At 41.6% G+C, this 21,997-nt stretch overlaps 1 protein-coding gene across 5 annotated transcripts in view; it reads right to left on the bottom strand.

The window, feature by feature from the left end:
* Positions 1–21,997, bottom strand: part of STRN3 (striatin 3) — a 95,451-nt gene that overhangs the window by 36,797 nt on the left and 36,657 nt on the right. For all 5 annotated transcript variants that reach the window (XM_077818983.1, XM_077818982.1, XM_077818981.1 and 2 more), the window contains exons 2-7: positions 16,453–16,556; positions 13,950–14,023; positions 6,346–6,427; positions 5,735–5,914; positions 4,976–5,108; positions 3,510–3,651 (exon numbers count right to left, since the gene is read on the bottom strand). In XM_077818983.1, the coding sequence (XP_077675109.1) occupies positions 3,510–3,651; positions 4,976–5,108; positions 5,735–5,914; positions 6,346–6,427; positions 13,950–14,023; positions 16,453–16,556 (715 nt within the window). The remainder of the gene's footprint in view (positions 1–3,509; positions 3,652–4,975; positions 5,109–5,734; positions 5,915–6,345; positions 6,428–13,949; positions 14,024–16,452; positions 16,557–21,997) is intronic.

The following is a 21,997-nucleotide window of genomic DNA, read 5'->3' on the forward strand; positions in this document are numbered from 1 at the left end:
TAACATTTGGGGATTTGAAATTTAGGATTTTAAAAAATATTTTTAAAAACAGAAGACCAGTAGATTGTTAATCGTTTTAAATACAACCAATTCCCTGCACTACTTTTTGTAATCAAAATATTACAGTCCAGCATTGAGATAGTGCAGAAAATCTTGATAGTTAAAGTAACTAGTTCACTAGTCAGTCCTGCTTTGACCAGAAAGGATAGTCTTTTGGTTAAGATACCAAACTTGGACTCATAAAATGTGGGTTCTGTTCGTGCCTCTGTCCAGATTTCCTAAGGTGGCAAGTTTTAAACTCTGAGCCTCAGTTTATCTTCTGTAAATAGAGAATAGTTCCTTATCTCACAGGGATGGGGTATATTCATGCATTTACCTGTGGTATTTAGATATTATAATGACATGCCCCTTAAGAATCTTATAAATACGTTTTGCACATTTAATTTCTCCATTTATCTCTGATTGGACAAAACGTTTGGTAGATTTTTATTATAATCTTATTTTCCTTATAGGAAATTTGCGGAAATATTTTAGCCCGACACTCTCCATCCCTTTAAAGGCTGTGAAATTTATTCTTCTTCATTTAATATCATTTGAATTTTCTCATCTTTCATGGTTTTGAAAGTCAGCTGTTAGGAAAATTTGTTGCATGAAAGGGGGCTGCAAACCCCAATATGTGATAACTAAGATTAAACACACAAATAAAAGGAAACAATGTTTGCAAATATACAAGTATGTTCATGAAAAACTGCTACAGGGAGATTAAGCCAATGGTTGGTTTTCAGAAGTCTCCTTTGAGAAAGATATATCTTGAATATAGCTGCCAATTTGTTAATCACATGTCAAAAGCTATGGATCTCTGGAGTTAATCTATACTGAGAATTATAAAAATAATTTAAAAAGTTACTAAGGAAGTTAGTTAAAATGTCCACTCAAAACTGGAGTGACAGCAAAGCAAGACCTGGTTGTAGGTCTGGAGACCTGCACACAGGAAACAAATTAGAAATCTGAGAAAGTAGTACAATAAAGAAATAAGTTTTATACATTAGAAATTATTTTACATCCATAGGGCATACAAAACAACTGGATTTGTACATGTCCAACCAACAAAACAAAAAGAATAAAGGAAGCTATGAAGGTAACAAATTAAAGCAGCAAGGAGGATGGGGATAAAAGCGAAACAATCAGCAAAAAAATTAAGGTTGCATAAAAACTAGGACGAATGGAAATGGAAATGAGCTTCCATAAAAGTCAAGTTAAACTTCATAATTTGACCCATACGCAGAATAGAACCTATAAATATAATGTATAATTAGCCTATTCTATATGCAAATGTAAGACGCTTAAAGGAAAAATAGGCAGAAGCATTTGTGCAAAGGAAAAGAATGATTTCAACAGGCAAAACGGAAATGTGCCTCAGATTGGTGCTGAAGCAGATTGTTTAGAAGAAACAGACAAGACAAATAAAGGAAGAGATGGCACTGTTTTACATAATATTTGGGAGTGAAAAAAAACCTTGGAATCCCTAGGAATCACTATGGACTCCCAGCAGAATCACTGTGGACACTGGGGAGGCTTCAGGGACTATCTTAAAAAAAAAAAATTAATAAGGTTATGCAAGGTATTTCTAAGACAAAAAAGGTAAATATGTTCGTGGTAGTTTATAGTCATAGACAGTACTAAAGTGGGACCACATTTGGAATACTGTACCCAATTCTGATATGCCACGAGGAATTTAACCTTTATAACCTTAACCTTTGCGCAAAATAAAACTAAGTGGAAATCTCGAATATTTTAAACCATTAAAGAAAATGTATGTTTATTCAATCCCAAGAGCTCAGGATTAAACAATCCTCAATGATTCCAGTTAAATAAAAAGGAACTGCATTTAATCCAAAAACAGCAGATACATGTTTCTGGATTAAAGGGAAGACTAAAGTTATAATCCTTATATAATGTTATGGGCAAAAACACTACAAAAATGGAGTACCAAATTAGAATATCTTTAAAATACAGCACCAGTTAACAAGACTAATAAAATGTATGAGATAAAAAAGCTGTTGTACGAAGGGATTGCAAAGGTTCCATAATGTACAACATAATCCAATAATTTGGGACTAAGGTACATCATGTCAGAAAGTTAAAATGCTACATTCCAAGAAATTACACAGAATACCGACCATGTGCACTTGATGTTTGGTCTTTAGCTTTGTGCTGCAATAAAGGATCTGTTTTATCTTGGTATAAAATAATTCAAACGTACAACTACATATTGATGTAGAACTTCAGGCCAACAAGTTGAAATATCAGTTCAATACCTAAACAGACTACAGAAATTCAACAGTTTTAAGATTACTTCATATAAAGACATTTTATTTTCTCCTGTTTAAAATAATGAGGGGTTTAGATAGCTTGTCTCCTCAAGCAGCAACAATGCAGAATGCCCACCAAGAAGTAAAGCACTTAGACCAATAAGATTAAATAAAATTCTAAATCTAGTAGTAAGGAGGTTAAGGAAATAAATCTGATAAGTTAATTGTTGTGTTTTGTTCTTCTAAAAATGCAGTGAATTTTAGTGTTTATGAAAAGAAAAGCACACACTAAAAGAATGGCACATTAGACAAGTATTGTGTCAACTTTCCCAAGCAGCCCCTATACTATATGCCATAATTCTGCAATCCCTACCTCGAACACTGTTACTTTAGTCCTGGGCCTTACCTCAGCAAAATGTCAATTGTGTTTAAGTATGAGGTGTTTTTACCAACTAAAAACTAGACAGCCCATTCAATTAGGCAATAACTGATGGATATTTGGAGCCCAGATTAACCTCACTCTTCCTTACTCCCCATTTCTTTAAAAAAAATACCTCACAAGTTTCAAACATCATCAGAGAGACATTTAGTGCTTTTTATATCACATGGAACTGTTTAGCAATCTTACTTCATTATCTAAAGAAAATCTGAACTAGCAGTAAAAAGATTATCAATTTTCTGATTCTATTAATAAAGACTATATTAGCAGTCAACTTCTGAAAATCTGGACAAGAAATAATGTAATTATAGTTTTAAATTTAATAATTCTTCTAGTCCATATAACAGAAATTAATTTAACACAGGCCTCAACACAAATTAAAGCTCCAGACCAAAACCAAATCTAAATTTAGCAAAACATTGATCCCAAAATACAAAAGAAGGATTTTAGAGGTGGTCAGGAATATAGACTAGGAGCAGCAAAAAATATAGAAGATAGAAAAAAACCCTGTCCTCAACAGCAAAACAAAGCCAAATTTGAAATAAATTAACCACAGTCTAATTGTTAACATTGCAGTGTGTGAGGATAAAATTTGTAATAGCCAACATCCTAATTATCTCCTACTTTGCCAGCATCTAATCATCACAAGCATCCACACATCCATTCTGTCTTTAACAGTACGTATTATAGCTCATAAGTGTACTGTTATGAACAAGTGTTCGAACAGTGCTAAACATCTGTTAGTATTAGCTTCTTACCCCATTCTGTCCCATCCCCTGAACTTCTTGCTTCTCCAGCACCTTCTCCATCTTCTGCTGTTACTAAAAAATCAAATTCTTTCAGAGCTTCTTCAGTATCAGGGTCATCTGTAAGGTCTGCAGCTAAACCTTCATTACCAATCTGCAAGTGGATAACAAAATATATATTCTGTATTTTAAGAATACAGGCAGACAAGTTTTCTGCCAGTAAGAAGAAACTCATCTAAAATATCAGTTAGGAATGGGACAGGTAATGTAAAAAAGGACTTTTTTTTTTGCAAGGGAAGAACATTTTGAAGTGCAAAGTGTGTACAACTACTCATAGTGTTATTTCAGTTCCTCCAGAATTTAAACAAAATCCAAGCTCCTGACAAGGCAGGGTAGGAGGCTCGGTTTACCTGAAGTCAAAGCACTGACCTCCCAGCTATTAAAGAAAAACCAAGATACAATGCAGCCAGAGGGCCATCATGATGAAAAGTGCTTCAGTGACCAAAAAAAGATCATCAAGCTCTCCACTGTAATGATCATACACTCAAGTTAACTAATCCAACATTAACTAAATGACAAGTGGAGGTTTCAGGAAGAAACAGCAAGGTCCTATACAGAAGGAGCAACTTCACAAGAACATTAGGGATGGGAGAAAAAACATCTCTATCTGCAAGTCTGGAATAAAACCTGTATCTCTGATGGAATGTTCTCCCCAGCCCACCTTAAAGCATTTAGTTTCTTCTCCTTGCAAATAACCCTTGCTTTTCCAGAACTTCTTCAGGATACACCCTTTCTTACACAGCACCCTCCATTATATAGACCCCACAAAACAAATAAATAACCACCAAACTGAGAAGCAGATGAGATTCTTGGGAGCTCATCACTGCAGCTCCATGATCAGATGAGAGTTCTTGCTAAATCAAGTAATCATCCCTAACAGGGCAGAGTATACTGCCTTTGTATTACTCCTAGCTGGCTGAGATAGTGAGACTGAGAATAGGAAATATACTTGGATCTACACAGAAAACACTACCACAAGGTCACCAAGCCAGATATTAACATACAATTTTAAAAATGGCAAAAAGAGAGGAAGCTCTAAAAAGCTACGTCTGAGAGAAGGAATGAAATACAAAATTATTCCATCTCTAAGCGCTGGCAGCAAACCAAAAACAGAGTAACACTTTGATAGCAATCTTAAGTTATTATACTCACATCTACTCACAAGGATGTTGTGAGCACTAATTACCTCATGTTTGTAAAACATTTTGAAGATGAAAAAACACTATTATAGGAGATACACCAAAACGTGCTGATATCACATGTTCACTTACTTGTCACACAGATAAAGAAGGGTACCTATTTCAGTGTAATTTATTCATGACTATTTGAAACATGGGCTTCCACCAGGCTATATTTTATAAGCACTGCTTTCAATGTCAGATGTACATGATCAAAAGGCAATAGTAAAAGCTCTTTACTTTGTGTTTTTTATTTATCCGATGCTTTTCTTTTCCTTCTGCAATATCTTCTATCATGTCATTCTCTTCTTCTTCATCACTATCATCTGCATTTTCTAAGAAATTAAATGTTTCAAGAACATCACCAGAGTTCCTACAAAAAAACAAAAAACAAAACAAAAAGCCTACAGTGGTCAAATTTACTAGCTGACTTACAGTGAAGGGATTTAGGGGTTTAAGTCAAATATAACTCTACTATTTAATTTCTACAAGTTTTTAAAAGTCAATAAAAAATTCCAGGAAAACTTTGTCCATCTAAAATCTATGGGATGACTCAAAGAGAAAAGCACCACTCAACATGTATGGCAGAATGTAAAAACAATTCTTTATGTTAATAACACCAACTTAAATTATTAAAGCTGAAACAAAAATCTAATTTTCACATAATGCACTATTTATTTTCACAGTACAAGCTGATATATCTGAAAAATATGATTAGTGATGGTTAGCTATGCTTATAGACTCCTTATATGTTAATCAGTTTACTTTCAGGTTCTCGTGCACTCACATAGCTGCAATATTTGGATGATATAACTGACTAACGTGCCACTGACCAGAAAAAAAACATAGGATCTGAAGCTTATATGAGCCTAACTGGTTTCTCACTACTTACATAACATTGTTGTCTGAATCTAGTAAGTGAAATAGCATATTAATAATATAAGTAGGGTACGTTAGCCAACAATCAAGCATATCACAATTTTACATCTCTTCGCCTACCTTTTGATTTCCTGTCCCTTTTGCTTTGATGAAGGAGATTCACCTCCATTAAGGATCTGTTCTAAGTTCTTTGTCTCCACTGAGCCATTTGGTTCTGAACCGGAGAGGCCAAGTAAAGACCTTACCCGCTGGGACCGTACATCCAATATTGTGTCCGTGTAACCTACTTCCTGAAGATACCTAGATTGGTTGTGAAAAGAGAAAGAAGAGAAAAAGACATTTATGAGAAAGAGAAAGAAACTAGGGCTCGTTGCTGAAAAATAAAATAAAAAAATTCAATTGATAATACTAAAGAGAGGAGATGGGAAGCTAAATGACTACCATATAATCTACTGAAAGGACCCCCTCTACCCAAAATCCATGTGTTCCACCTGTGGTTTGCTTCTCATTTCATTTCCCAGGGTTTAAAGCAGTGACACAGCCAAGGATTTTCTCTGCTGGTACTGCTTCAAAGAAAAATGCAGTCTACACAGTCTTGCCTACTGAACCAATATTTGCCCATCTTGACGACATGAATTTTCAAGGCAAAGTGCAAATATGTAAATAATTTCTAAAGAGCCAGAAAAAAAACCAACTGACTACAAATATAGATACTCAACTATATTACTTACTGTCTTAATAATTGCCTGCCTTGCTTCCAGGTCAGTTGACTATTCTGAGGTACTGTCGGAACCTCTGTGTCTTTGGTTTCTTCTGAAATGCAAGGAGATACACATTAGTGTTGCTCATTTTACTCTGCCAATTTTAAAGACCACAGACGGAAGCGATGATTTCACTTAAATATTTTTATACCCCACACAATTTTTCTGAGAGATGAGTGGTGTGGTCATCTGCTTAATAAGCCTAATGCTAGACTCAGATGGTATCCTTTACAAATCCACATTCCACAACCTCATTGATGATCAGCAGAACAACAGTAAACAGTTACAAATGTTCTTGGAAGTGCTGAACTTGATTTTACCAATATCAAAAAGTCTCATATTCTTGCACATATTAGGACCTTCGTACATACCACTTAGTCTTTTTTCTGGTACAAAGTTGGCAAATTGCCATTATTCAGATAGCATCCCTTAAAGGCTATTCAAAGTAACGCCAACTATTTTATTTTATTTTTTTACATTACAGCAGCTGACCTGCTCTGGCTAATTAACTCCCTTATTCCTCAGGGGATTCTAAATAGCTCTAACAAAGAGCACTTAAGAAAAAGATTCATTCTAATTCTCTATTCAACTATATTTAATGTCCATTAATTTAGTATAACAAAACTGGTTAGTAGAAACTTGATTTTTCTTAAAGGAAGACAGTTGTAATTTTTTTTTTAAACTTTATGAAATAAAAAATAAGAAATCACTATTTTTTACTAATACTGTTTAAATAAGTTCCATTAACTTGTACGTGGGGAAAACTAAACTAATCTGTCAAGAATACAATATTAAGGAATGCCATCACTTTTACTCTCCAACAGCAACTGATATCTTGAGCCCATTCCACTTTAACAGTTGTTCTATTATATCACCCTATAAATCATAGAGTAAAGAACTAAGAGGAATACTGTTCTAGAGAGAATTCAGAAGTCAGACTTGTAGGTCTTTTAAAGAAATGTGAAAAAATGAACTCCAAGCACATAACATGCTTTCAAGCAAGGCAGAAGTGCATGAAGATGTGGCCATACCAAAAAAAAAAAAAAAGGGGGGGGGGGGGCGGAGAGAGACTGTCTAATCTGACACTTCGAGATTCATTGCCTAGATGACTTGTGGGTCATAACTGCATTTCCAGTGAGCAGCAAAGAGGAAGGCCAAACTTTATTTATAACTTAGCATCCCAAAGAATTGAATTTCAAGGGCGGGCCAGCCATGCAATAAAGGTCATTCTTACTTATTAAACAGTCATATTTAATCCTTTAGTTTCAGATCTATAAGAGGCAGAATTTGTGGAAATGTTAGTTATAATCAACATATTGCCTACATTGTGAAGTCTACTGCACTCCATGTGCCAATGCGGGCACATAGATTTGCATCAAGGCATTTCCTCTCGATCTGACACAACGCCTGTTCATCTTTAAAAATATATAAAAAATTGACGTTTCCAGGATAAAGCAAAAACAAACAGCTTGTTACATATTTTTATTGTACAACAGAACAAAAACGTATAGTTTTCTACATATAAAGTGTATATTCCATTGTTCAATTTTCTCCTTAGTTGTCTCAAAGAAGTTTATCCTGCCAAGTAAGTAAAAGAGTGTAATATCCCAATACCACTGTAAGATCCTTCAAGGGCTGATGATAGAAATAACCCTAACCCACTACCTCTTTATTCATCTACTAAAACCTCACTCAACATTTGGATCTTTCTGAAGGAGAGAAAGAAAACAGAAGCAATAAAGGCTCAAATAAACCTCTTGCCAAACACCAGGATATTCAGTAACAGCTCCCTGGAACCAAATATCTGTTCTCAAAGAATTAAAAAACGGTTACCTAGCTTTCGTAACTGTTGTTCTTCGAGATGTATTGCTCATGTCCATTCCATTCTAAGTGTGTGCACGCCCATGTGCGCGGTTGACGGAGATTTTCGCCTTAGCAGTATCCGTAGGGTCTGCAGTGGCGCTCCCTTGAGTGCCGCGCTCATGTGTCGGTATATCAGGCGCCACCAACCCTACGCCCTTCTCAGTTCCTTCTTGCCGGCGACTCCGACAGAGGCAGGTGGGCGGGTAATGGAATGGACATAAACAACACATCTCAAAGAACAGTTACAAAAGGTAGGTAACCGTTTTTTCTTCAAGTATTTGCTCATGTAGGTTCCATTCTTGGTCATGCACAAGCAGTGCCAATGGAGGTGGGCTCGGAGTTGACAGTTTTGCAGCTTGTAGCACTGCCCCACCGAAGCCAGCATCGTTCTGGGCCTGCTGGGTCCACGCATAATGGAATGCAAACCTGTAGACAGATGACCAGGTAGCAGCTCTACAGATCTCTTGGATCAGCACCTGAGCCAAGAAGCCCGCTGACGACGCCTGTGCTCTAGTTGAGTGCTCTTTGACTATTGTTGGTAGAGGCACACTTGTGAGGTCATTGCAGTATCAGAGGCAGGCTGTGATCCAGGAGATATGCTCTGAGCAGAAACTGGGCAACCTTTCATCCTGTCTGCCACAGCAACCAACTGTTGCGTTGACTTGCGGAAAGGCCATGTCCTGTTGATATAAAAGGCCAGTGCCTTCTGGACATACAGAGCTGGCAACCTGTGCTCCTCTTCGTAACTATGTGGCTTTGGAAAGAAGACCGATAAGAAAATGACCTGGCTGGTATGAAACTGGGAAACTACCTTGGGCAGGAATGCCGGGTGTGCCCGCACTGGACCATGTCTTTGTAGAACACCGTATAGGGAGGTCCCGACGTAAGAGCTCTGAGCTCAGACACTCTGCAAGTGGACGTAATTTCCACCAGGAATGCCACCTTCTAGGAGAGAGAAGAAGAGAGCAGAAAGCCAGAGGCTCAAATGGAGATTCCATGAGCCTCGACAGCACGAGGTTCAAATCCCAGGGAGCGATCAGATCCCAGGTAAAGATTCTCCAGACCTTTAAGGAATTGGGCTGTCATGTCACGAGCGAAGATTGACCTGCCTTGGAACAGAGGATGGAAAGTTGAAACAGCAGCCAGGTGGACCCTGACTAACAACAATGCCAAGCCTTGGAGCTTGAGGTGCAGGAGATAGATCACCTGCAGGGAGGCCTACTTGGCCTGGACATGCCGATTCAAGGCCTAGCACATAAACCTTTTCCATTTTGCCCGATAGGTTGCTCTGGTGAAGGGCTTTCTGCTACCCAGCAAGATCTGTTGCACTCGGGTCAAGCATTCCCACTCATTTGTATTTAGCCATGCATCGGCCACACAGTCAAGTACAGCGCCTCCAGGTTCAGGTGCAGAAGACTGCCGTGATTCTGAGACAGCAGGTCTAGCCAGAAAGGGAGTCGCAGTGGCTTGGCTACTGAAAGGTCCAGCGGCATGCCGAACCACTGCTGGTGAGGTCACTAGGGAGCTATCACGATAACCCTCGCACTGTCCTGCTTGATTTTCACTAGGACTCTGTGGATCAATAGCACTAGCGGGAAGGTGTACATCACGGCCCCTAACCATGGAAATAGGAAAGCATCCAACAGGGGACTCCTGTCCATCCCCTGGAACAAACACAACACATGGCATTTTGTGTTCTGGGGGGACACAAACAAGTACACCTGGGGAATCCCCCACTTCCGGACGAGCATACTGGCCACCTCCGGATGGAGCGACCACTCATGGAGATACGAGAAGATTCTGCTGAGGTGATCTGCTAGCACATTCTTGGTGTCGGGCAAGCGTGCGGCTAGCAGATGAATAGCATACAGCACACAGAAGTGCCAAAGGTTGAGAGCTTCTTAGTTTAGGGCTGACAGCCTGGCTCCACCTTGTCTGTTGATGTGATCATAGAACATAGATCATAGAATATCAGGGTTGGAAGGGACCTCAGGAGGTCATCTAGTCCAACCCCCTGCTCAATGCAGGACCAATCCCCAAATTTTGCCCCAGATCCCTAAATGGCCCCCTAAAGGATTGAACTCACAAGCCTGGGTTTAGCAGGCCAATGCTCAAACCACTGAGCCATCCCTCCCCCCTAAAGTATTGTCCGTGAATCCCTGCACCGCCTTGCTCCTCAGGTGGGGCAAGAAGGCCTGGCAGGCCAGGAGAACTGCTCTGAGCTCCCTGATGTTGATGTGGAAGGCCAGATCGTCCTGCATCCATTGGCCCTGGGTGTTCAGCTCACCCCACCCAGGTGGGCTCCCCAGCCCACATCTGAAGCATCGGAGACTAGGGTCAATGACAGGACAGGGTCGCGAAGGGGACTCCCTGAAATACTGGCTCAGCCTCCAACCACCAATCCAGGGACTATAGAATGTGATCTGGCAGCCTGACCACCCAGTCTAGATCACTCTGTTGGGGGTGTAGACCTATGCCAGCCACGCTTGCAGAAGCCAGAGGTGGAGCTGGGCATGACCGACCACACAAGTACAGATGGCCACATGGCCTAAACAACCGCAGGCAGATGAGAGCTGTGGTGAGCGGGCAGCTCCTCACATGGGATATCAGATCAGACATGGCCTGAAAAGGCGCCTCCGGGAGGAAGGCTCTGGCTTGCATGGAGTCGAGAACTGCTCTAATGAACTCTATCCATTGGAGGAGTCTTAAGGTGGATTTTTTCTCTGTTATCAACAGACCCAGGTCATGGCAGGTGGAACGCACCACACCGAGGCTTCTCTGCACCTGGTTCCAGGACCTGTCCTTGATGAGCCAGTCGTTGAGGTATGGGAAGACCTGGACCCTTCAACGTCTGAGGTAAGCGGCCACTGGTGACACTATGCCCAGCACCCAAGGGTACATGGTGACTTGGGACCAGATCGAACAGAAGGGGCTCAGACAGTTGAGGAAAGAGTGGGGTGGATCCTGGACAGGGGGCATCACTCTTGACTGCACCCTCAAAACGAGCGCTTCTGGCCCCCAAGAGTGTTTTGCCAGACCAGGCTGCGCAGGTGAGTGGGAGGCAGAGGGGTGATGCAGCTGAAACTAGCATCTCCATCCCTTCTTGCAGGCCCCTGGCAAGACTGCCAAGGCTTAGGCAGCGGGGGCGGCCGGAACTGCTTCCTTGTAGGCTGCAGTGTATGCATTCCCAGTGAGCGAAGGATGGCTTTGGTGTCCTTCAGACCATGCAGTCTCACATCAGTCTGCTCTGAAGAGGGACTGTTCCTATCAAATGTGAGGTCCCGGATGGACGTCTGCATCTCCTGGGAGAGACTTTCAGTGTGAAGCCAGGAGCTGTGCCTCATCACCACCACCAATGCGACCACCCTGGCTGCCGAGTCCGCTGTATCCCATGCCATCTGGAGGGAGTACCTGGCAGCCGCAGTGCCCTCCTCCACCAAGATGACAAATTCTTGAGCCAACCCCTGTGGAAGGGACTCCTTGAACTTATGGATGGAGACCCGTAAGTTGTAACGGCCCAAGAGGGCCTGATGGTTCACCACCCGGAACTGCAAACTGGCCGTCGAACATATCTTTCTCCCAAACAGATCCAACCATTTGGCCTCTATTTTTGGGAGTCGAGTTGGTATGCCCATTTGCCTCTTTCATTGGCCGCAGAGACCACCAGCTAGCCCGGGGGAGGGTAGGTATAGAGGTACTCGAATCCCTTGGCTGGGACAAAATACTTGTTTTCAGCCCTCTTTGAGGTGGGAGGGATGAGGATGGAGTTTGCCAGAGACCCTTAAGGGCACTGTCGTGCACCGGTAGTGCAACACGCGTTGGTGCAGAGGCCGCCAGGTCATTAAACAAGGTGTCCGTCTGCTCAGCCTTTTCCTCTACCTCCAGGCCCAAGTTCTTGGCCACCTGACACAGCAGGGCCTGATATTCTTGAAATCGCCCAGCGGGCTTGCCCTCGAGGGTCCGCAAACACATCATCTGGGGATGAGGACAATTATTGCACCGTCAGGGGAGGTTCCAGGGTATCTTCCCCCACGGAGTGGAAGGGGTGGATGCCCTTCCCTCTACTCCAATCATCTGGAATGCCTTGTGCACTGATCCCAGTGCCGCTGGTGCCACCAGCTGTTGCTCCGAGGCAACAGCCAATGAGAGGTGAGTAGGAGGCATTGCCACAACTGGCATTCTCCATGCACCCCAATAAGGCCACTGCGCCAGCCACGGGCTCAGCACCACCAACGCAGCCTCAGGTGCTCATTCACACTGGTGCATACTCGATGAGGGGCTGAACTGGGCTTCCGTGCCAGAGAAATCCCCTTCTGATGACCACGGTGGGGCCGTCAACGCCTGGGTCTGCTTGCTGGCCATTGCTGTTAGGGACTGACGCTGGAGGAAGGTGATCAGTAACAGTATTGAGGGGACCAGAGACGCGACAGGGAGCGCTCCCACGATGCGGGCGACTGGGACCTGAGCTTAGAAAATGATCTGCAGGAGGGTGAGTGGCGTAGGTAGTATGGCGACCGGCATCTTGCTCTAGGCGATCCGTGTCAAGACGGTGGCAAACGGGAACGTGGCACCGGTGACCAAGGACAAACCCCCAGGTGTCCAGGCTCTGGCGACCTGCGGCACGGAAGTGGAGAGCACTGCTTCATTTCAGGGAATCGGTGGCGCTCCACTGCCCCCCTGAGGGGTCTTTGCATCTGACTTGCGTGTGTGGGAAGCCTTTGCCGATTCCTATGGCACATGCTGTATCACATGCTGATTCCTATGGCAATGCTCTCTTGGCTCCAGAGGAGCCTGTGAAGGTGTCTGTGCTGCCAGGGTTTTGGGTCCTATGCCGCTCCTGGGCATCGGCAGTGGACCTTTCACAGGACTAAGAGCCCCAGTTGGAGGGGTGCAAGCAAATGGCTCCAGAGTGGCCAGACGTCCCGAAGCGGGTACTTTGCCCAATGGCCCTTTTTGCTTGGTGCCAGGGTTTTAGACTTCTTTTTGCGCACTGGCAACAGGGAACGGTGCCAGGCGCAGGCTGGTGGCAGGGGCGCACTGAGGCAGAGGTACTTGTCGATTCCTGTTGGGGCTGCACGGAGGCTGGACACGGGGGGACTCCATGAGGAGAGCCTGAAACCAAATCTCTCACTCTTTTTGCATGCAGGGCCGGAAGTTCTTACAAATTCAGCACATGTCTCTAATGTGTGACTCCCCTAAGCACCTGAGGCAGCTGCTATGGGAGTCACTTACAGGCACAGGCCTATTGCAGTCCACGCAGGGCTTAAACCTGAGAGACTGGGGTTTGCCCTGCCTGGGGTGAAGTCTCCGCTGGGATCCTAACAGTTAACTATTATGAACAAAACTATTTACAAGGCCCTAAGTCTCCAAGACAACAGACGAAAAACGCTAGCTCTTGCAACGGAAGGGAAGGCACTCCAAGTAACCACCACAGGTGGTAAGAAGGAATTGAGGCCCTAGGGTCAGCGGCATCTGATATACTGACGCATAAGCGACCCTACAGATACCACTAAGGCAAAAAATCTCCGACAACCGCGCATGTGAGCGCGTACACCGCTAGAATGGAATGGTCATGAGCAAGCACTCGAAGAAGAACTTTTGTTATTAATGACTGTGCACATTATGGCAACTATTAAGAGGTGCATAAATAGCAAATCTAAAAAAAGCAGATAGCAAAAGAATGAAAAACGTGAAATTTACAAAGAAGTTACCTGATTCAAAAGTTGGCATTTTCAAGTCACCTTGGTTCAGTTCTGTGCCATATTTTAATTTATGATATTTTGCCCTGAAAATTAAGCATAATTGGTATATAAAAAAATAATTTCTTAACTCAAACACCTCTTAATATTACAATTTAATAAACATGTTTAGCTATAGAATAGATCTATAGATATTTATATCTATATTTAGATATAGAATATATATTTCAATACTTCTGTTTGGATAATTACTGAAAAGTCATTGAAAAGTCAAACATTTTCAAAAGCATACTTTCATGTTTTTCTCTCATAACCCCATGTACCCCAAAATTTTATTAATAAAGAAATTGTATTTGAGAACTTATTTGTTATTTATGAAGGATTTTATTTTGTGTGTCAGTAGGTAAAAAGCTTTTCAGGCTGTTCAATCTAGTCAGGATGGATAAAGTCAAGGATTTATTTAAAAAAATTGAAACTTTAAAAATTTAAATTGAACACATTTTTCTTCTTTAAAAAAAACTTATTTAAAATTAGCCTAAAGAGGTCAAGGACTTGCATGGATAAATATATCTGGGTTGACTGTGGTAGTCAAATATAGTTGGGGTTACTGAAGATCTATACAATAGGTTGGAGTATTTATTTATGTATTGTGACAAAGTTTCTCCTCTGCCTTGGTGGGTCCTACGCTTATTGGCAGATTTGCTTGCCTCAGAGGTTCACAGCAGCCCTCAGTTTGGCCACTTTCGTGGCCCAAATCTGCCATTCACTCCGTTAGCCTCATCACTGGCCAGCATGGGGAAAAGGAAGAAGAACAATCCCCGCAATCTCTGCTGATACACCTAGTGGATTGGGGAACAGGCCAGAGACCTTCCCCTCTGGTGGAACCCACAGTTCAGGTCAACTCCTCCGGTATCAAGTAGGAAGTTGTGGGGATGGGGGGAACCCGGGTCCGCCCTCTACTCCAGGTTCCAGCCCAGGGCCCCGTGGATTGTAGCTGTCTACAGTGGCTCCTGTAACAGCTGCGTGACAGCTACAACTCCCTGGACTACTTCCCCATGGCCTCCTCCCAACACCTTCTTTATTCTCACCACAGGAGATTCCTCCGGATGTCTGATAATGCTTGTACTTCTCAGTCTTCCAGTAGTATGCCTTCTCACTCTCAGCTTGTTGTGCCTCTTGCTCCCAGCTCCTCACACGCCCACCACAAACTAAAGGGAACTCCTTTTTACACCCAGGTGCCCTGGTTAGCCTGTCTTAATTGATTCTGGCAGCTTCTTGATTGGCTGCAGGTGTTCTAGTCAGCCTGTCTGCCTTAATTGTTTCCAGAAAGTTCCTGATTGTTCTGGAACCTTCCCTGTTACCTTACCCAGGGAAAAGGGACCTACTTAACCTGGGGCTAATATATCTGCCTTCTATCACTCTCCTGTAGCCACCTGGCCTGACCCTGTCACAGTATTTATTTTTAAGTTGGGGGAAGGAGGTGGCATACTTCAATGCATACTTAAAGTAACACTGAGTGGAACTTCCCTACTTTGTAAGAGATGTAAACTGAGGACTAAATTTGACTCTATCATTAAAAATACTCTCATATCACCAGCTAAATTCCTGAATATCTTTGAAACAGGTACTATATTTTGCATTCAACCAAAATATACAATAGAAAATTGTTTAGGTCTGAAAGGGCAGCAATAATGTACATTCACGAAATCCAAAATAATCTTTATCTGAGATTCTTAAGGTGTCAGTACTAGTTTAATAGGTGAGAAACACGTTATGTTAAGTATTCTCTGTCACCTTCATATCAAGTATTTGCCACATTTAGAAACACCTCAGAATGCAACATTAAAGCTTAAAGAATGATGCTCTTCGAAATGTAAAATGCACATTTCACATTGTGAAACAAATATAGAATTTAAAAATGTTTAAGAAAATACTACTTTTCTTTATGATTTGAGTCTCATCTGTATAATATGGAGCAAGAGAAGGACAGTAAATTTTTAGTTATTCTAGGTCTTTAAAAGTCTGAAAAACAGTGGTGGATTCCAGTTTTGTTTTTTTCTATTTGTCACACAATTATTTTCTGAGTTATGAAAGGTGAACCGGACAACGTTCTTTGTGTTTAATATCTACTCACACAGGATATTATACCAACATTTCTTCATATATCATAATATTCAACTTTGAAAACTGTTATTTGATGGCTATTGTGGCAGCAGCAGAAGTACAAAATTCTATTTTGGTAGGCCAGCGAAACAGCCAGTTTTAAAAAAAAACGGCTTTCAGTTTTAGGGATTTTTTCAGTAGGATACTTAGGAATTGCAGACTATTTCTCAGACTAAATTTCAGTTTAGACCAAACTGATGGCAAAAAAATGAAGAGTTTACTCAAGTTCTCTGAAGTGTTCCCAATGTCCCTTCCCCGTACCTTAGGCTAAGTGTTTAAATGTAAAGAAATTACCCTCTGTTTTGTAAAGTCTTTCAGCACAGATAAAAATTGAATGAACATGCATACATACCTTTCTTGTTTTAATGCATATTCTAACATTTTTATTCTTCTTACTAAATCTTTCTTCAAGTTTTCTTGACCTTTTCTTTCTCCTTGTAGAAAAGCTATCCGAGCCTGAAAACACAAAAGGTAGATTTGTTTTGTTCCATTCACCTGAAGTTCAGATAAACACAATCTAGTTCACTGAATGACAAGAGTTTGTTTTGGTAATATTTAGTTTTAATCCTTGTAGCTGAAAGCATTGGTGACAAATATTTGCTTCACTGAATGTTTTAATGCTACACAACGAAAGGCATACAAGTGCAAGGCAGACCAAACACTTAGAAGATATGAACTGAGGAAGGACCTAAGGACTTCAAATAGAGGGGAGACAGGCCAGGTTGTTGAATACACAGACAGCACATCTCAAAGAACAAGTAATCTCTTCTTCTTCATTCGAGTTGTTTATGAGTGTGACGTTCCCCTCTGGTGTTATCTAGACTGGTGATCTGCTAGGCCATTTCAATCCTTGACTCTGCGAGCCAGCCTTACCCTGCTCTGCTGTGAGAGCCCCCACTCCCGGGCTCTTCACGCACAGACTCTGGCATGTAAGCTGCTCCCAGCTACTTGCAAGCGAATGACATTAGCCAATATCTCCAGTTGCAGATACAAGCCTAGGAACCTCCCTCTTGCAGTGTCCAATTATGCCCACTGGAGGCTGTAAGCTTATATGAGTTCGTCAATTTAACAAAGAAATTGATATGTACCAGGCTTGTTCTCCCAAGGGGAGTCTCTGACTCGCTTCATACAAAATGCATTGCTTCAGGTAGAACAAACAAATAGATGTTAAGAGATTATAAGTCAAAGCATAACAAGCCAGAGGGTTACCAAAAGAAAAGAAAATATAAGCATGCAGTCTAAACTCTCAACCCTATTAGACTGGGCAGCAACTAGATTGAGCAGTTTTTCTCACCCCACTAGATACTGCAGTCCTTAATATACAGGTTTGTTCCTTAAATCTGGGCCAATTTCCTGTCTTGGAGTCTTGTCTTCTTCTCAGTGTCTTGGTTGCTTGCAGCATAGGTGGGGGCAGGAGAAGAGCCCAGTATGTGTCCACTCTGTTTTATACTCTCATTCCACATGTTTGGCGAGCACAAGCCCAGGCATGTCCGGAGGGCATTGCCGAGTCTCTTCAAGAAAGGTTGAGCAATTTCCCTGGTGTGGCCTCATGCAGGTGAGTCATTGCATTGTAGGTCCCTTGCTGGATAATGACTATGGATCAGTTGTTTGGACACCCTGCCCCGGTGTTGGTTACTTTCCTTGCTGTTGCCTTTGGGGAGCTAATATCTGGCTGATTCCCCAACTTTCAGCATGTTTTAGTGACCACCATACAACACAATTCTCATAGCTTCATATGCATTAATGATACACATATATGGATAGAGAAATGACTTTCAGCAGATCATAACCTTTCCCCGATACCTTACAAGGCATGCTTTATATGTAAGATCACGGTTATATGAAAATGAGGAATATGGGAGTTACAGTACACTCCCCCAAGGTACAGAATGTCACAATGTGTCTTCCACTCTTGGAGACAGAAAACAGTTAAAGATGGAGGTGGATATTAGATCTGTATTCATGTAAGAGTTCAAGTAGTGCTCTACCCAAGGCTGCATCTCCTACAATTACCTGGCTAACTGCATGATGTTTCCTTAAAGTATGAATAGAAGATCATGTGGCTGCCTTATCTCATCTTTTGAAATTTGTATTATTAAAAGCAGCTACGGAAGCAGCTTGTGCTCTTGTACAATGTGCCTTAACTACTGACAAAGGATCCCAACCACAAAAGTGACAGCACAATATGGTACATCACAAAATCCAGTTCAAAAGTGTTTGAGAAGAAACTGGTTTAACCTTTAACTCTGTCAGCATGTGTCACAAAATGATTTGGAAGAAATCCTAAAAGATGAAGTCCTCTTCAGAGAGAAAGCGAAAGCTCTATCTACATATAAAAAGTATGGAGTCCTCTCTATTAGCGCAAGATTTTGAACAAGATATTGGTAAATTAATCAGCTCGTCACCATAATTAGGATGAGTTTTTGCCAAGCAATAGTTTTTGATGATCTGTCAAACAGTGAATATCCGGTCACAACATGATCTCTCTGGACGGAACCCAGCCTGTTCTTGTAATATTTCATTCACGGCTTTCTTCATTGTACTCAGCATAACAGCAGCCAATACTTTGCCTGAGACTGATAGCAGTACAATACCTTTCCAGTTTGTTTAATTTAGATCACCCCCCCCTCCCTTTTTTTTTTTTTTGCAATGCCATGAGGATTTCCAGTCTTGGGCCCTTATTCTTTCACCCATATTTCATTACAGAGTTTTGTTAGCCGCTCATTCAGAACTTCACCTTTCATACCAGTTTGAATTCTGTCAAATACCAGGAGCTGTCTCCTGTTTGAGGCTTTTGATGGCTGCTTTAATATCAGGTGTTCTTGGTACCTCTTCTATTTCTAATTTAGCACTGGCATTTCTCTCAAACCCGTGAATGATCGTTGGCTCTGGACAATTTAATACAGAATGGAAATGTTCTTTCCATCATCTGACTGTTCTCCATGAATTTTCAACATCTGGCCATGGGTGTCCCTGATGGTCTGGTCCTTCCTGAGAAGTCTTTCACTATTCTTTAGAGCTGCTTGATGTCTCCCCTCTGTGCTGCTTCTTCTGACTCTACAGCCTTCAATACTGCTAGAAGCTATGGGGTGCCAGACAAGCTGATCAACATAGTAAGGAGTTTATGTGACAGAAGTGGATGTGCAGTAAGATAGGATACAGGACTGGGTGAGTGGCTCGAGCGTGTGACTGGAGTCAGATTACGGTGTAAATTATCACCAATTCTCTTTGCATTAGCAATAGACTTGGCGATGAACCGGGAAACAAAAGACATCATGAATGGTGTAAAATGAATTACCAGAGATGAGATACATGATCTTGACTTTGCTAATGACATTGCTTTACTAAGTATGACATCAAATGGAATGACTGCCATTACATTAGAGGTAGGAATAGGGAACTGTAAAAAATGGACTGGAAATAAATGCAGAGAAAACCAAGATTATGAAAATAGGAAACTGAACAACAGATGCAAAGATGTACATGGATGGAAAAGAAATCTAACAGGTAGAAGAGTTCTGCTATGTGGGGAGGGTGATGATATTTGAAGGTGGCTGTGAAAGATATTCATCCAAGATTAGGAAAAGCAAACACCACTGGAACTGGACTGCCTGATGTGTCAGCAGCATACGAGGAATTGAAGTCTAAGGTAAGATTAACATGAAACTCAGACACAATTTACACAGGAAACTCAGATGAGACCTTAATGAAACTTTATCTGCCATGAAAAATCTTATTGGGAGGACCTGGTATCAAAGAATTAATTCCACCCACACCATGGGCAGAAATAATCACTACTCAAAACACTTTTCATGGATAGAAGACTTAACAGACAGGTAGCAAATGGCTCAAACAGGGTTTTCATTAAACTTGACAACACAATATTCAGATACCACAGAGCAGATGGATCCTTTATAGGGGAAATACTTGAAGTAGACCCTTAAGAAATCTTTTTGAAATAGAATGAGAAAAATATATTAAAACCATTAATCTTAGGATGACAGGCAGATACTGAAGCTAGATTCACTTTAACAGAACTACGTGATAAACCCAGAGGATTTTAAGGACAGAAGGTAATCTAAAATGAAAGGAAAAATCAGCCTAGAAAAGGGAAATAATCTATTCAAAGCATCAAATCTTTTCCAATTAGAGTTGTTAGTAGTTCCAGTGGAAAGTTTTTTTGCTATTTATTAAAATGCCCTGAACTTCTTGAGAACAGATTTTCTCAGCCGCATTCAAGCAGCTAACATCCAGACTATCAGATACAGGGATGCTAAGTCCAGATGAACAGTTATCCAGTTCTGATATCAAGTCACTACAACCAGACACTTCGTCAAGACACTTGGAGCCGAATATTATGTACTGATAATGGGCCGTTTCTATCACAAATCTTAGAAATTTTTTGGGAGCAGGATGGATGGAGATGTGAAAATATGTATTAAGCAGATCCACAGTAGCAAACCAATACAGCAGAGTTTTCGAAAGTATAGCAACAAGAGTCAACATTCTGAAAAGCGTTGAGTTGTCTCAAATCTAGAATGATCTGACTGTCTCCATTTTATTTATGGTAGAAGGAAAACATGAGAATAAAAACCTTTTCTTTCTAATTAAAAGGAAACTTCTTCTATAGCTCCAAGTTCTAACAGGAATTGAAATTCCTCTCGTAGAAGCAGTTAGTGAAAGGGGTCCCTGAAAAAGGAGAGGGAAGATAAATGGTAAGGGTGGATAACCTGAAATTGTATGACAATCAAAATGAGTAATATCTAAAACCCAGCTGTCCATACAGATGTTTTCCCAGGTGGACTGAGGCTGTCCACCAGCGTGTTCTGAGTGTGGGGAGAAATTGTACCCTGCAAAAATTGATGAGGTTCTAGATTCACCAGTTCCATAAGTTGACCACCTATATGCACAGTGGGAGAAATTTTGCCCCTCCTGTTCGTTTAGCTAGAAGACAGTCATGTTATCTGGCATTATCTGGCTATGACGGGATCACGTGAGTGGGAAGAATGCATTGCAGACCTGTCTGACTACTCTTAGTTCCAGGAGACTAATATGTGTCCTGACTTCCCAAGGTGTCCACATATATTGTGCTGTGTGGATGCCGATGTGGGATCCCAAGCCTGTAATAGATGCATCTGTAATTATCATCAGGTAAGGTGTGGGAGTTAGAAAAACGGACTCAAAACACATACATGCTCCGGGTTTATCCACTAGGTGAGTGAAGCCCTGACACTGTTGGAGATTGTCACTATGCTGTTCATACTGTGTCTCTCTGGCATATATACTGACTTGACCCCAGGTTGCAGATAATGGAGATGCAGCTTGGTGCATGTTACTTAAGTACAGAAAGCCATGTGGCCTAATAAAGAAACAAAGATCTGGACTGCTTGGGGTTAGTGAGTGACTTGCTTTATCAGACTGCTCATGGCATGGAATCTGCCTGTTAGTATATGGGCCTGTTTGCTAGCCTGAGATAGAATTTTGGGTTTAATTTTTTTAATACTTATACTCTTACTAATATGTATAGATAAAGAACAAAGACATTGTGTGTTACATCTGCTCACAAGCAGATGAGGTGAAAAGAGACGAGATAGACTTGAAGTGTTGCTCAATAGAGTGGGAGTTTAATATATGAGCGTATACTTGAAGGACAGTCCTGCCTCAACTCCTCTTCCAAGATAAGGTCAAGCAACCAGCTGGGAGGGACGAAGGGGATGGGGGAGAAACACTAAAAGCCAAAGAAATGCCTATCCCTGACTGGAGCACAACCTCACTCCTTACCGCTCCCATGGATACAAAAGAGGTGGTACTAAAACCCCTAGACCCACGACCCTCCAAAACAGAACATGACCATAAAATGTAAGGGGTGGGACCAAAGGTGTGCACTCCAAGTATAA

Source organism: Eretmochelys imbricata, chromosome 6 (assembly GCF_965152235.1).
Source record: "Eretmochelys imbricata isolate rEreImb1 chromosome 6, rEreImb1.hap1, whole genome shotgun sequence".
NCBI lineage: Eukaryota > Metazoa > Chordata > Testudines > Cheloniidae > Eretmochelys > Eretmochelys imbricata.